The sequence below is a fragment of the Schistocerca piceifrons genome, chromosome X (assembly GCF_021461385.2).
Source record: "Schistocerca piceifrons isolate TAMUIC-IGC-003096 chromosome X, iqSchPice1.1, whole genome shotgun sequence".
Classification (NCBI taxonomy): domain Eukaryota; kingdom Metazoa; phylum Arthropoda; class Insecta; order Orthoptera; family Acrididae; genus Schistocerca; species Schistocerca piceifrons.
This window is the reverse complement of record NC_060149.1, coordinates 399991375-400008142: the sequence shown is the minus strand read 5'-3', so window position 1 is coordinate 400008142 and position 16768 is coordinate 399991375. Positions and strand designations below refer to the sequence as shown.

General features: G+C 39.9%; 1 protein-coding gene across 3 annotated transcripts in view; it reads right to left on the bottom strand.

Moving 5' to 3' along the window:
* The window catches only part of LOC124721259 (casein kinase II subunit beta-like), a 76613-nt gene extending 61808 nt beyond the window's left edge, over nt 1–14805 (bottom strand). The window contains exons 1-2 of one of the 3 annotated variants that reach the window (XM_047246133.1): nt 14642–14804; nt 13391–13528 (exon numbers count right to left, since the gene is read on the bottom strand). In XM_047246133.1, the coding sequence (XP_047102089.1) occupies nt 13391–13428 (38 nt within the window). In that variant the 5' untranslated portion in view covers nt 13429–13528; nt 14642–14804. Of the gene's footprint in view, nt 1–13390; nt 13529–14422; nt 14552–14641 lie in introns of those variants that run through there. The other 2 variants (XM_047246134.1, XM_047246135.1) reach the window with 2 other exon arrangements.
* Nucleotides 14806–16768: the final 1963 nt, after the last annotated feature.

The following is a 16768-nucleotide window of genomic DNA, read 5'->3' as shown; positions in this document are numbered from 1 at the left end:
CTGCTATAACCACAGAATTGAACTGGTTATAAACTTCATAATTTAACTGTGCATTTCCAATGCAGTGGAGGTCACAGTAGTAAAATTGCTGCACAACAGCTGCAGCACACATCATATAAATAGCCTGCATGTTTTACAACATTATCACATTGTGCAAATTTTTGTGAAGTTTACAGCAGTCTTCCTTACATTTTTTGGAGTGGATTCATGTTATGCAGAATGGCTAGTATCTCTTTTTTATAGTGTAATGCCGTTCATGCCATACTTTAATTCTGGTTTAAGGTATAGCATACTGTGTCTTAGCATAGTCTGCAGTTAATATGGAAGATTAGAGTACATATGAAAAGTTGTATACATGTATGTGTGTGTGCGCGAGATTGCGTGCACCCTGTGGTGGCTTAACAAACGCTGGTTTCTTTTAAAGTGAGAAAGCCAACATCCGTATCTGTGCAACAGCAGCCATGGGTGAGTTTCTTTACCACAGGTTCCCCAACCTGATAAGGGTTTCTTTACACAGGATCTCAAGCTGTTGCTATAATTCTGTAAGTGTCACAGGCGAAAGCTAGAAGATGTCACTTTTGGGATCCAAAGCTTATGCTTACGTCAAGCTACTTTAATTTCTTACATGTTTCATTAACTTGCTGTAAGAGGTCCTGAGGAAAACTGTACTGCTCATCAGATGATATCATTTATGTTACTGCTCCGGAAGAAATTTTGATAAGACAGAACCCAAAAGATTATGCTTAATTATGCTTAACAGATGTGTTTACCTCAGAGTACTAGAACCACAAAAAAGAGGAAACTATCCTTTATATTAGGTTACTTAATCCATACCCCGAAAATACTTCTGTAGATATAAATAGCTGATTATTTTCAGGTGACTGCTTCAGATTTTTCCATATGTAAATCACTCAAGAATTTATTATTATTATTTCTTTCTTTTCTCAGACATTATGTCTGGTCAAAAATGGAAAGTGACGCGGACCTTGATCAAGCGTCACTTCCTTTTAACTGTACGGTATATGTTATATTGCATTTAGGAACTTTCGGGTAATTGAACATGTATCAATAATTACGGATTTCTGTAGTTGTATATATAAGTTTGGATGTAGCTGTATTGCATTGATGTACTGGTGGATATTGTGTGGTATGACTCCTGTAGCTGATAGTATAATTGGTGTAATGTCAACTTTATCCTGATGCCACATGTCCTTGACTTCCTCAGCCAGTTGGATGTATTTTTCAATTTTTTCTCCTGTTTTCTTTTGTATATTTGTTGTATTGGGTATGGATATTTCGATTAGTTGTGTTAATTTCTTCTTTTTATTGGTGAGTATGATGTCAGGTTTGTTATGTGGTGTTGTTTTATCTGTTATAATGGTTCTGTTCCAGTATAATTTGTATTCATCATTCTCCAGTACATTTTGTGGTGCATACTTGTATGTGGGAACGTGTTGTTTTATAAGTTTATGTTGTAAGGCAAGTTGTTGATGTATTATTTTTGCTACATTCTCTTGACTTCTGGGGTATTCTGTATTTGCTAGTATTGTACACCCGCTTGTGATGTGACCTACTGTTTCTATTTGTTGTTTGCAAAGTCTGCATTTATCTGTTGTAGTATTGGGATCTTTAATAATATGCTTGCTGTAATATCTGGTGTTTATTGTTTGATCCTGAATTGCAATCATGAATCCTTCTGTCTCACTGTATATATTGCCTTTTCTTAGCCATGCGTTGGATGCGTCTTGACCGATGTGTGGCTGTGTTAGATGATACGGGTGCTTGCCATGTAGTGTTTTCTTTTTCCAATTTACTTTCTTCGTATCTGTTGATGTTATGTGATCTAAAGGGTTGTAGAAGTGGTTATGAAATTGCAGTGGTGTAGCCAATGTACACTCCTGGAAATGGAAAAAAGAACACATTGACACCGGTGTGTCAGACCCACCATACTTGCTCCGGACACTGCGAGAGGGCTGTACAAGCAATGATCACACGCACGGCACAGCGGACACACCAGGAACCGCGGTGTTGGCCGTCGAATTGCGCTAGCTGCGCAGCATTTGTGCACCGCCGCCGTCAGTGTCAGCCAGTTTGCCTTGGCATACGGAGCTCCATCGCAGTCTTTAACACTGGTAGCATGCCGCGACAGCGTGGACGTGAACCGTATGTGCAGTTGACGGACTTTGAGCGAGGGCGTATAGTGGGCATGCGGGAGGCCGGGTGGACGTACCGCCGAATTGCTCAACACGTGGGGCGTGAGGTCTCCACAGTACATCGACGTTGTCGCCAGTGGTCGGCGGAAGGTGCACGTGCCCGTCGACCTGGGACCGGACCGCAGCGACGCACGGATGCACGCCAAGACCGTAGGATCCTACGCAGTGCCGTAGGGGACCGCACCGCCACTTCCCAGCAAATTAGGGACACTGTTGCTCCTGGGGTATCGGAGAGGACCATTCGCAACCGTCTCCATGAAGCTGGGCTACGGTCCCGCACACTGTTAGGCCGTCTTCCGCTCACGCCCCAACATCGTGCAGCCCGCCTCCAGTGGTGTCGCGACAGGCGTGAATGGAGGGACGAATGGAGACGTGTCGTCTTCAGCGATGAGAGTCGCTTCTGCCTTGGTGCCAATGATGGTCCTATGCGTGTTTGGCGCCGTGCAGGTGAGCGCCACAATCAGGACTGCATACGACCGAGGCACACAGGGCCAACACCCGGCATCATGGTGTAGGGAGCGATCTCCTACACTGGCCGTACACCACTGGTGATCATCGAGGGGACACTGAATAGTGCACGGTACATCCAAACCGTCATCGAACCCATCGTTCTACCATTCCTAGACCGGCAAGAGAACTTGCTGTTCCAACAGGACAATGCACGTCCGCATGTATCCCGTGCCACCCAACGTGCTCTAGAAGGTGTAAGTCAACTACCCTGGCCAGCAAGATCTCCGGATCTGTCCCCCGTTGAGCATGTTTGGGACTGGATGAAGCGTCGTCTCACGCGGTCTGCACGTCCAGCACGAACGCTGGTCCAACTGAGGCGCCAGGTGGAAATGGCATGGCAAGCCGTTCCACAGGACTACATCCAGCATCTCTACGATCGTCTCCATGGGAGAATAGCAGCCTGCATTGCTGCGAAAGGTGGATACACACTGTACTAGTGCCGACATTGTGCATGCTCTGTTGCCTGTGTCTATGTGCCTGTGGTTCTGTCAGTGTGATCATGTGATGTATCTGACTCCAGGAATGTGTCAATAAAGTTTCCCCTTCCTGGGACAATGAATTCACGGTGTTCTTATTTCAATTTCCAGGAGTGTATTTATATGAGTGATTGCTTTGTGTATTTTGCTAGTTTCTGCTCGATCTAAAAAGAATTTTCTTAAATTGTGTACCTGTCCATAATGTAGGTTTTTTATGTCGATAAATCCCCTTCCCCCTTCCTTTCTGCTTAATGTGAATCTTTCTGTTGCTGAATGTATGTGATGTATTCTATATTCGTGGCATTATGATCGTGTAAGTGTATTGAGTGCTTCTAGGTCTGTGTTACTCCATTTCACTACTCCAAATGAGTAGGTCAATATTGGTATAGCATAAGTATTTATAGATTTTGCTTTGTTTCTTGCTGTCAATTCTGTTTTCAGTATTTTTGTTAGTCTTTGTCTATATTTTTCTTTTAGTTCTTCTTTAATATTAGTATTATCTATTCCTATTTTTTGTCTGTATCCTAGATATTTATAGGCATCTGTTTTTCCCATTGCTTCTATGCAGTCGCTGTGGTTATCCAATATGTAATCTTCTTGTTTAGTGTGTTTTCCCTTGACTATGCTACTTTTCTTACATTTGTCTGTTCCAAAATCCATATTTATATCATTGCTGAATACTTTTGTTATCTTTAGTAATTGGCTGAGTTGTTGATTTGTTGCTGCCAGTAGTTTTAGATCATCCATGTATAGCAGATGTGTGATTTTGTGTGGGTATGTTCCAGTAATATTGTATCCATAATTTGTATTATTTAGCATGTTGGATAGTGGTTTCAGAGCAAGGCAGAACCAGAAAGGACTTAGTCTCCTTGGTATATTCCACGCTTAATCTGTATTGGCTGTGATGTGATGTTATTTGAATTTGTTTGGATATTAAGTGTGATTTCCAATTTTTCATTACTATGTTTAGGAACTGTATCAATTTAGGATCTACTTTGTATATTTCCAATATTTGTAGCAACCATGAGTGGGGTACACTATCAAAAGCTTTTTGGTAATCAATGTATGCATAGTGTAGCGCCCTTTGTTTAGTTTTAGCTTGATATGTCACGTCTGCATCTATTATCAGTTGCTCTTTACATCCTCGTGCTCCTTTGCAACAGCCTTTTTGTTCTTCATTTATAATTTTGTTCTGTGTTGTATGTGTCGTTAATTTCTGTGTAATGACTGAAGTTAATATTTTGTATATTGTTGGTAGGCATGTTATGGGGCGATATTTAGCTGGGTTTGCTGTGTCTGCTTGATCTTTAGGTTTCAGATAAATTATTCCATGTGTAAGTGTATCAGGGAATGTGTATGGGTCTGCAATGTAACTGTTAAATAATTTAGTTAGATGTGAATGCGTTGAGGTGAATTTCTTTAGCCAGAAATTTGCTATTTTATCTTTTCCAGGGGCTTTCCAATTGTGAGTAGAATTAATTGCTTGGGTGACTTCATGTTGCAAAATTATCACTTCAGACATTTGTGGTATCATCTTGTACGTATCTGTTTCTGCTTGTATCCACCGTGCATGCCTGTTATGTTGTACTGGGTTTGACCATATGTTGCTCCAGAAGTGTTCCATGTCTGTTATGTTTGGTGGATTGTCTATTTTAATGTGTGTGTTGTCTATTGTCTGGTAAAATTTATTTTGGTTTGTGTTGAATGTTTGGTTTCGTTTCCTTCTATTTTCACTTTTTTTGTATCTTCTAAGTCGTTTGGCCAATGCTTGTAATTTCTGCTTCTTTTGATCTAATTGCTCTATCACTTCTTGTTGTGAGATTTTACCTAACCTTTTTCATTTTTTTTTTCTGACATTTCATTTCTTATAAATTGTGTTAGCTGTCCGATGTCTTTTCTCAGTTTTTCTATTCTGATCTGTAGCCTGTGTTGCCATGCTGGTTTTGTGGGTTTCTTCTGTGTGTTGGTTGGTTCTGATCTCTGCCTAGTGTGTATATTTAGTGTAGTGAGTGCTCCTATATAAACCAGTAGTTGTAACTCTTCCATAGTTGTGTTTTCATTTATTTTGTTGTGTATGATTGTGTTGATAGTTTTTATTGTTGTTTCGACTTGTGGGTTATTTGGCGGTCTATGCAAGAATGGTCTAATGTCAGTATTTGTGTCTTTGTATTCTATATATGTCAGCTGAAATTTTTCTTCTATATCTAACATGTGTGTCACTTCGTGTTCTATTTGTGCTTGTTCTGGTGGCTGTCTTAAGATTTCGTTTTCCTCTGACTGTTTAATTGATGTGTGTTGTTCTTCGCTTGTTTGCTCTGGGATGTTTGAGTCCATTACTGTATTTTCTTCTTCTTCTGATTGCACATTATTTTGTTCCAGTATTTGTTGTACTTGTTGTTTGATGTTTTCTAATTCTGACTGGGGTATCCTGTTATTTTTTATTATTACACGGATCTGATCAGCTAGTCAGTGTTCTGTTAAAAATTTTAATTCTGGGTATCTGGTAATAAACGTTGTGTATACTTGTGATCTGTATGCAGTTGTGTTGGTTCCTAGATATGTTGCTTGGTAATAACAGAACATGAGGTGTCGATTAACTTCATCTGACCATCTCATCCTCTGTCTTTGTTTTCCTTCTAGGGTGGTTGTAGGTAGCATATCCTGCAAAACACCTCTATTTGGATTTGAATCATTTTCCAGTTGGCTAGCAGTGTCGTTACCATTGTGGTCGGGCATAGGGTTCAAGCGTCGTCCCCGACCATGATGGCGCTTGTCCGAGGCTTCTTTAGTTCTGTCCTGAACCAACTAATCACACTAAAACGGTGGTTAGCCCTATTAGTGGTTTGTTCTTTTTGTCGCCTTTTACAACTGGCAGAACATACCGGAGGCCTATTCTTTTCCCGGGCCTCCACGGGTTTTATTTTTATTATTATTATTATTATTATTATTATTTCACTGAAGACTGCAAAAACCTTTATACAATGATCACATTTTATTTTATTTTTTTTTTTCAAGAAAATATTGGCCAACATATTATGTCTCAAAGTTTCTGTAAACTCCAGGGCGCACTGTTGATACATTATGTGATCAAAAGGATCCAGACACCCCCCAAAACATATGTTTTTCATATTAGGTGTATTGTGCTGCCACCTATTGCCATGTACCCCATATCAGCGACCCCAGTAGTCATTAGATAATGTGACAGCAGAAAGGGGCACTCCGCAGAACTCACAGACTTCGAACATAGTCAGGTGATTGGGTGCCACTTGCGTCATATGTCTGTTGACGAGATTTCCACGTCCCTGTTTCTAATGTGATAGTGAAATGAAAACATGAACCGACACATACAGCACAAAAGCGTACAGGCCGACCTTGTCTGTTGACTAACAGAGACTGCTGACAGTTGAAGAGGGTCGTAATATGTAATAGGCAGACGTCTATCCAGACCATCACACAGGAATTCCTAACTGTGTCAGGATCCACTGCAAGTACTATGACAGTCACGTGGGAGGTGAGAAAACTTTGATTTCATGGCCTAGCACCTGCTCATAAGCCACACACCATGCTGGTAAATGCCAAAATATGCCTCGCTTGGTGTAAGGAGTAAACCTTGGACGATTGAACAATGAAAAACCATTGTGGAGTGATGAATCATGGTACACAATGTGGCGATCCGATGGCAGGGTGTGGGTATGCAAATGCCCAGTAAATGTCACCTGCCAGCGTGTGTAGTGCCAACAGTAAAATTTGGAGACGGTGGTGTTATGGCGTTTCATGGAGGGGGTTTGCACCCCTTGTTTTGCGTGGCACTATCACAGCACAGGCTACATTGATGTTTTAAGCACCTTCTTGCTTTCCACTGTTGAAGAGTAATTCAGGGATGGCGATTGCATCTTTCAACACGATCGAGCACCTATTCATAATGCATGGCCTGTGGCGGAGTAGTTACATGACAAAAACATCCCTGTAATAGACTGGCCTGCACAGAGTCCTGACCTGAATCCTATTGAACACCTTTGGGAGGTTTTGGAATGCCGACTTCGTGCCTGGCCTCAATAATCAACATCAATACCTCTCCTCAGTGCAGCACTCCTTGAATGGGCTGCCATTCCCAAGAAACCTTCCATCACCGGATTGAATATATGCTTGTGAGAATGGAAGTTGCCATGAAGGCTAATGGGGGCCAACACCATATTGAATTCCAGCATTACAGATGGAGGGCGCCATGAACTTTTAAGTCATTTTAAGCCAGGCATCTGGACATTTTTGATCACATAGTGTAGGTACACTATCGGGTCAAACAAATGACTATATCTCCAAAGTATTGAATTAATCATCATGAAACTTTACCAATGTTCATTCGGAACATATGCAAATGTTCACACAAAATTTCAGCTAACTCCTTGATGATCACATTGGAACTTTTTCTGAAATTACAGCACTTGGCTTTGGAACGGTAATGCTGTCATCTTAAAAATATGACAGACTTTTGTATTGTATACCTTAACATGTACATCCATATTTCAAGCTATATACTTTCCTGCTCATGTCAAAAATCACTGAATAATTTACATCAGTACCAAAGAAACAAAAATTACTCAAGTATTATATCACCTGATTATGTATTCGTTTTCTGCAACACAAAACCTATCCCAGAATGTCACTTTCACATTTTCATTATTTTTACAGTCTGAAAGTGAGATTTATTCTGTGGTCTTGTTGTAGCAACTATCCCAGTATTCACATTGACTGATATTGGTAAACCACAGAAAACTTAAATCTAGATGATCAGACCATGATTCCCCTTGTCTTTTCACACTACTACTTGCTCAATGTTCTAATTATAGTAACACTATTTTCTAGATCTATTCTTTCTGACCACAATCTATTCATTATGAACTATAGATTAAAACTGAAGAAACTGCAAAAAGGTGGGAATTTCAGGAGATGGGACCTGGCTAAACTAAAAGAACCAGAGGTTGTACAGAGTTTCAAAGAGAGCATTAGAGAACGACTGACAAGAACGAGGGAAAGAAATACAATAGAAGAAGAATGGGTAGCTTTGAGAGATGAAATAGTGAAGGCATCAGAGAATCAAGTGAGTAAAAAGACCAGGGCTAGTAGAAATCCTTGGGTAACAGAAGAAATATCGAAATCAATTGATGAAAGGAGAAAATATAAAAATGCAGTAAATGAAGCAGGCAAAAAGGAATACAAATGTCTCGAAAACGATATTGACAGGAAATGCAAAATGGCTAAGCAGGGATGGCTAAAGGTCAAATGTAAGGATGTAAAGGCTTATCTCACAAGGGTAAGATAGATATTGCTTACAGGAAAATTAAAGAGACCTATGGAGAAAAGAGAGCCACTTGTATGAATATCAAGAGCTCAGATGGAAATCCAGTTCTAAGCAAAGAAGGGTAAGCAGAAAGGTGGAAGGAGTATATAGAGGGTCTATACAAGGGTGATGCACTTGAGGGCAATATTATGGAAATGAAAGAGGATGTAGATGAAGATGAAATGGGAGATATGATACTGGAAGAAGCGTTTGACAGAGCACTGAAAGACCTAAGCCGAAACAAGGTCCTGGGAGTAGACAACATTCCATTAGAGCTACTGATAGCCTTGGGACAGCCAGCCCTGACAAAACTACCATCTGGTGAACAAGATGATTGAGACGAGCTAAATACCATCAGACTTCAAGAAGAATATAATAATTCCAATCCCAAAGAAAGCAGGTGTTGACAGGTGTAAAAATTACCGAACTATCAGTTTAATAAGTCACAGATGTTATTCAATCTGTACATTCAGCAAGCAGTAAAGGAAACAAAAGAAAAATTTGGAGTAGGAATCAAAATCCATGGAGAAGAAATAAAAACTCTGAGGTTTGCCAACGATACTGTAAGTCTGCCAGACCAGCAAAGGGCCTGGAAGAACAGCTGAACAAAATTGACAGTGTCTTGAAAGGATGATGTAAGATGAACAACAACAAAAGCAAAATAATAATGATAATGGAATGTAGTTGAATTAAACCAGGTGTTACTGAGGATATTAGGTTTGCTTTGAGGAGCAAAATAACTAGTGATGGTCAAAGTAGAGAGGATATAAAATGTAGACTGGCTATGGCAAGAGAAATTTGTTAACATTCAGTATAGGTTTAAGCGTCAGAAGAGTGCTGAATATTAGATGGGTAGATCACATAACTAATGAGGAGGTACTGAATAGAATTGGGGAGAAGAGAAATATGTGGCACAATTTGACTAGAAGAAGGGATCGGTTGGTAGGACATGTTCTGAGGCATCAAGGTATCACCAATTTAGTATTCGAGGGCATCGTGGAAGATAAAAATCGTACAGGGAGACCTAGAGATGAATACACTAGGCAGATTCAGAAAGATGTAGGTTGCAGTAGATACTGGGAGATGATGAAGTTTGCACAGGACAGAGTAGCATGGAGAGCTGCATCAAACCAGTCTGTGGACTCACCACCACCACCACCACCACCACCACCACCACCACCATTCACTTTTCATAAATAGCTACCTATTTATCCTATATCTGCAATGTTATCCAGCTACTGAAATGTACATGCACTTATGTTCTATGGATAAACAAAAATAGCTTTGCTTTTGTATTCTTTGAGGACAAAAAAAGACGAAATGAGGAATTTATCATGGGTAAAAATATCAACTTCCACACTATGGACACTATTCAGTCACACACAGTCTGTGGCATTCTGACATATGGTCCAGCTAAGTATGATGGAAGCTGATATTTCATATCTAATCAATTGTCTAGCAAAGATTAATCGCACTCAGAGAGGTCACCAAGAGGGGACCCTATGAAGTGGTGGTGGTGGTGGTGTTCGGTTTGTGGGGCATTCAACTGCACAGTCGTCAGTGCCCGTACACAGTCCAATTGTTTTTCACACAGTCCAATCTAGCCACTGTCACGAACGATGATGAAATGATGAGGACAACACAAACACCAAGTCTCCGGGCAGAGAAAATCCCCAACCCAGCCGGGAATCAAACTTGGAAACCCGTGATCCGGAGCGAGCAACGCTAGCCACTAGAGGTTAATGGAAATTTCCGATTCCACCCGTATGCTTTGACCAATAAAGTCACCAATATGACGGAAACAGCCATTCACAACAACTCCCATATCACGACTATGACGTTATTACATAACCATGACAACAAACACAAAAATAGATCCAGTAAAACACATATTCCTTCAAAAATATAATGAAACTAATGGGACAAGTGGGGGAAATTGGGGGGTTTCTGGGTGGGGAAAAACTAAAAATAAACACACACCACTAAACCAAACGACAAAATAAAACGACCACAACCTTCCCAAACTCAACTAAAAACTATATCCACTGGAATCTAACACTTCCCTTGACCTATATAGGTCATCAGCAACTACCAATACCACGCTTTCATCACCACCACACTTAATCCTACCACAAAAGAAAACATCTACAAAATCAAAATTTGAATCTAACATCTCCCTTGACCTGTTATCCAAGCTGCCGGAACTTTAGTAAGCCTCATTTCTTCACGAGACACTGAACACATCATGACTTCAGCCAACAGGCCAAATAGCTTAAGAAATTTGATCAGAGACAACACACTGTCCTCCATCATCACCAACAACCAAAAAACTGTTGACCTTGTCAGTCATATCCATACCTACCAAAGACAAACAAAGCGATTTACCAAAATTCACACACAGCGAACAGGAAAAAAAAACTACAATAACGCTGACATAATGAACCCAAAATTGTTAACTCATTGAAAAATATCCCGCTGAAAGCACGGTCACCACCAATACCACACACGCGCAATGCTACCGCGCAAATGAACCCCCTACACCACGTAACAAGCTAACCATAAACACGCCACCAGAGAGAACCACCAACCCCAACAATACGCCACCTATAAACACGCCACACATGCAAACTAAACCAAAAAAATCACCTAACACATAACACAAACACACCATCAGAGAGCACCACCGATCACATCAAAATGACACCTACAAACACATCACTCTCACAAACTAAACTCAGCACCGTCATGACATCATACACAACAGCCTTATGTCACGTGTCAAAGCCGATGGGTGGAATGTGACGCTTCGGTTGACCCCCCCCCCCCCACTAGACCACCCTCTGAAGTGTTGCCAGCACAGTACACCATATACGAAAAGCAAGTCAAAAGAATTTTGATTGACTTCCAAATGTAATGGTTATAACACTCATGGAAGACCATCTAGACCCTTCATCCCTAATTACGGGTTGTTTGGGGGAAGAGACCAAACAGCGAGGTCATCGGTCTTATCAGATTAGGGAAGGAATTAGGCCATACCTTTTCCAAGGAACCATCCCGACATTTGCCTGGAGCGATTTAGGGAAATCACGCATCCCTAATTATGTCAAACAGTAATAGAAAGCAGACAAGACTGACAGGTACAGTCAAAGTGACAGCTGTAGTCATTGAATAACAGCATTAATTTTTGTCATCTATATGTACTGCCAATGATCACTAAAGTTAAAATGAGGTAGCCATCTATAAAGATAAGGCCGACAACTTAACTCCGAGGTATCCTCTCCCATAACATGATTTACCCATGATACCCTGGTTCAAATTCCAAATTTCCATGAATCAATGGGTAGCAAATTTTATTTTAGTAGTTCTCAGGATCCCAAATGAAATTTTCTAAGCTGCCACATCGGTCTGCAATGATTATTCGAAGTTCATGTAGAATTTGCAGTTTCATCAACGATTTTGTAAGTTGTGAGATCCCCTCTCATGTGGAAATTTCTTTGTTACTGTCATCCATCACTGTGAGCTATGCCATACAGTAATCTCAAGCATATGAGAAATACTCACAAAAACACCATTTGACTTATTTTTCAGGGGAATGTAAAATCAATAGACTGATAGCAAAGCTGCATTATGTTTCAAACTGGATACTGTCCATGTTATGGTCACTGATTATGCACGACAAGTCAGTCAAGTACTTACTTCCATTGGAATTAGGGGGAAAAAAAATTACCCAAATATTCAACGCTGAGGGACCAGAATTCATATTTTTAAAAACTTCAACTGGTTGTGTGTGAAAGTTGAATTGACAGCTGCCTGAAAAATTTCACAAACATGTTACACTCGGTCACACTTACTATCGTGCAGTCGGAAATGCATCTGGAGCCAAAGAAACCTACATACAATAACAAAGATTTCCTAGGTCGGCAAGTGTCTGATCAAGCAACAAACATTACACAATTTGTTTAGAGGATGTTATTCTCTGTTTATGACAGTAGAAGCTGCAGCACAAGCTGAAATCTAGGTTTGGTTTGACGAAGACTGACTGGTTCAGAGTTGGCCAAGCCAATGAATGTGAAAGCAGGAAGTCTGGTTGTGACAAACTGACCAGTAGCGGAGGCTAACGTTTACACCTGCGCCATACAGAAATATGAAAGGGGAACCCCAATGGACTTTGCTACAGATCTTTTACTGTAATCATTTCACACTCACACATGTTGGCTTTGTTACCTCTCAATCAAAATGTCGACTTCCAACCTAACACAAACCTCATGCTGTGGTGCAGATCGGTGTGGCACCACAACCAAGATGCCAAGGCAATGGAGACTGGGCTGGTGGGGCCATTATGCATTACCACACTAATGAACATATTACTCCCCAAAATTTATATAACATACAAAAACTACAGCGTAACACACTAATCATAGTATGTACATAAGCAGGTAACCTTTTTCCACATGCAACATATCCATTTTAGAGAATGGGAGACCAAACGATACTTTACTATACACTTTCCACAGTAAAAAAAAAAAAAAAAAAAAAAAAAAAAAAAAAATTATATGTATAGTTATAGTTGGGAACAGCTCTCTAGAAGAAAGGTGAGGACACTATCAGCATTTTCATTAAAGTCTAAACTAAGATTAATGAAAACTTTATATACAAAATTATAATTACTCATCTGCAAATAAAGGGCATAATTCTAGAGTTACTATATCTATTTATGTAAAAATTTATTAACTGCACACAAATGAGAATGTCTAAAATACTGTAAGAGTAAAATGATGAAACAAAATTAAAACCACAACTTCATAATTCACAAGATTCTTTTAACTTTGCAGAATGTGTGTGAACTGTCTTACCTTCCTGACGGATCTGTTGTACGACGTCCTATACACATAAATTACTTTTTTTTAATTTCTTGCTCCTGTGACAATGGCCTGATAACGGGCAACAACTCAGATTCTTTGATCTGGTGAGTCGAATAGCACTGCACACTCCTGGTAACCGAGAAACCAATGTTCTCACATACTGAGCAACAAAAATCAGTTTGACTTATGACTTATAACAATCAAACTAAAAACAATTCTGAGACACGATTATCTGAGTGAAATCATCATTACTTCCAGCAATACTGGTGATGGAACTTAGGTTGATAATCAGATGACTGGTTGGGCCTACACTCTTTCACAAAAATCTTCATAAATAAAGAAAGTGCTCATACCTAATAATTTAACAGAGTCGACTTCAAGAATGTCACTGTAGAGTGCCTTAACTGAATTCAGCTGATACCTCTAAAATAGTGATTGCGATTAAAATCTGACAAAAATAGACAGCTTATACTTCTGAAACCAGAATCAATTATTGCACACTGTATTACGGTAAATTTTAGACGCTCCTATATAGTTGACAATAGCGTCGGAAATTAATCCTATACAGAAACAAATTAAATTCTGTTGGCCTATAAACTAGTAGCAATACAATATTAGATTACGATTTATTGACAACCAAGCCGCAGGTAGTACATACTACCTATTTTTACTACATACAGCGCTGCTAATGATTTTAAAAATTTATTTAACCACAAAACGATAATTCTTATTCTGCACCTGTTAATACCATTACCAAACCATTTATCAAAACAAGACATAAGGCGCTTTACTGAGTTCAACGGCTGCGAGTTGGATTGACAAATTGGTGTTCCAACGAATGACTGATTCGTTTTCGTATCGGGAATGAGTCCAAAAAACGTAAATATATTTATCTTACTGAATACGATCACAAAATACAACGATAATTCCGATGTGTATCTTTTTCATAACACCGGTGTCTGCAAAGCCTCAATACATCCAATTCTTTGGCATGTTATTATATTTCAATTGCGAATAACTCACTATAATCGCCGTCCGAACAATAACAGCTCCAAAGCACATTAACTGACTGCTATACGCAGCACTGGTGTCATCCACACAACTGAAACTTTACACAAACACCGTAAGGTCCAAACATAAAATGGTTCTGGCTACAAATTACTGGAATTCAACATAGCAATCAATTTCCCAGTATTATTTACACACAGATATTGAGTTTACCACATTTATTTTACACCATACCTAATTCGCGTACGTGTACTGCATTTTCTAACTTAACCAGCTTCACTACAAACTTGAAACTCCCAGTTCGTCGGTACGTCACGCAGACGCCAATACAGCTCGAACTTCTTCCCTCCCTGTCGATCTCTTCAGCACGTTTTCCGCACAGGCGTTTGGATAGCGAAATGAGGGATGTGGACCTACCGATAGATGGCTCTACCAGCTGATTACTGTCGTCTGTATTGTGCGCCATATTCGAATTTGACAAGAAGTTTCTCTCGGTCTGTACGGTGTATAAGGAATTAAGGATTATCGAAATGGTGATTTCTTGTTCCGCTTTCAATTGTACGAAGTGATGGAGTAAGGAAAGTGACTTACCATTTCACAGGTAATAGGACTACGGGTACAATACGATAAAAATACAGACTCAGTGCGTTTGCTAATTCGATGTTTTTGAACAGGTTTCCTCTAAAGCACCCAGAGCTGCTAAAGAAGTGGATTACTTCCGTGAAGCGGAAAGGTTTTAATCCTATATCTTGCAGTTTTCTTTGCGGAAACCATTTCCGACAAGATTATTACGTAGTGAGCCCTGGAACGTGGAAGAAACGTCTCAAACCCGAAGCAGTGCCATCATGTTTTGACTTTCCGACACATTCGATGCCACCAAATAAACAGCCACGATGACATGTTGTTAGGATTTTGAGTGACAACGATGCTTCTCCATTTGAAGTAGCTAATTAATTTCCTTGCTGTGTGTGTGCTTTTTTTTACTTTTGTGAATTTATTTCGTACGGACACAAATAGGCAACATAGGTCTAAGCAATGTTGTAATACAGGTCCATATTTGTGTTTTTAGCGTTCTGTCATGGAATCTGTGCTCGATTTGCCCACAGCAGAAGCTACTGATTGCGTGGAGAATGTTGTCAATGAGAATTCTTCCGTGAAAAGCATGTCCCATTTATCCAATGCAGAAGCTGCGAATTGTGTCGTAAACGTTAGATAAGGATGTTTTCACACCCCCCAAAGTTTTCATATAATATTTTTTCATCAAGCCTTGAGCTCTTTCAGTCATATATAACGAAATTATTTCTTTATTTCAGAGTGCAGTTGGTTCTTCAGTAATTGATTGTGGTATACAGTCGAAAGTAGAAATGGAAGACAGGGCGCCCGAAACTTGCAACTTTTTCTCAGACATTGTGCACGAATTAAAACGTAAACGGAAGTGCGTCCGTGAAAAACTTCGAAGAAGAGAGAAGAAAGTGTTTTCCATGGGTGACATCATAAGTTCATTGAAGGAGAAGGGGCATCTTCCTGAGAAGGTACATAACTTCCTCAATCATCAGAAAGGAACACAAGTGGAATAAGTGTGCAATTTAGTAAACTCTCTCTCGTCAAATGGGTGGCAAGTGTAGACTGTGAACCTGGCTTCTTAAAAGGTGTTTTTAAGTACATTGATTTGAACCCAATTCTAAGGGACCAGTTCAGTGATTCATGTCTAATTGTAGACAGTATGGAAATTAGGAAGCAAGTAGTTTGGGACCAAGGAACTAAGCAATACACAGGTTTTTTAAACTTTGGTGGGGAAGTGCATCAGTCAAAAGAAGTAATAGAGGCATCTGAGGCTCTGGTTTTCATGCTTGTCTCTATTAAAGGCGGATTTAAATGTCCAATTGCATATTTCTTTAACGGAAATACAGAAGCGTCCGATCTTACCTGTCGGCTTTGACCCATGACGTCACAAATATGGCGGAAACGACCATAAACGACAATTCCAATATGGCGCATATAAAAACATCGCATACGTATCATAAACACTGAAATACACAGGTTTCACAAAAAGCCTAATGACTCTAACGGGACAAGCGTGGGAAATTGGGGGTTTTTGGGTGGGGAGAAACTAAATATACACAAATGTAGCCACCGACCCCCATACAAAACCACGCAAAACGACGAAAAAAACCAACATCACGAAACTGACCAAATACAAAAAAACACATTCTTATCCAGAATCAGACACTTCCCTTGACCTACATAGATCTACAGTAACTCCCGATCCCATAAATTAGGATCGAACACTTCCCTTGACCTATATAGCTCAACAGAATCTCCCGATCCCATCCACCAATACAAAAATAAAAAAAAAAAAAA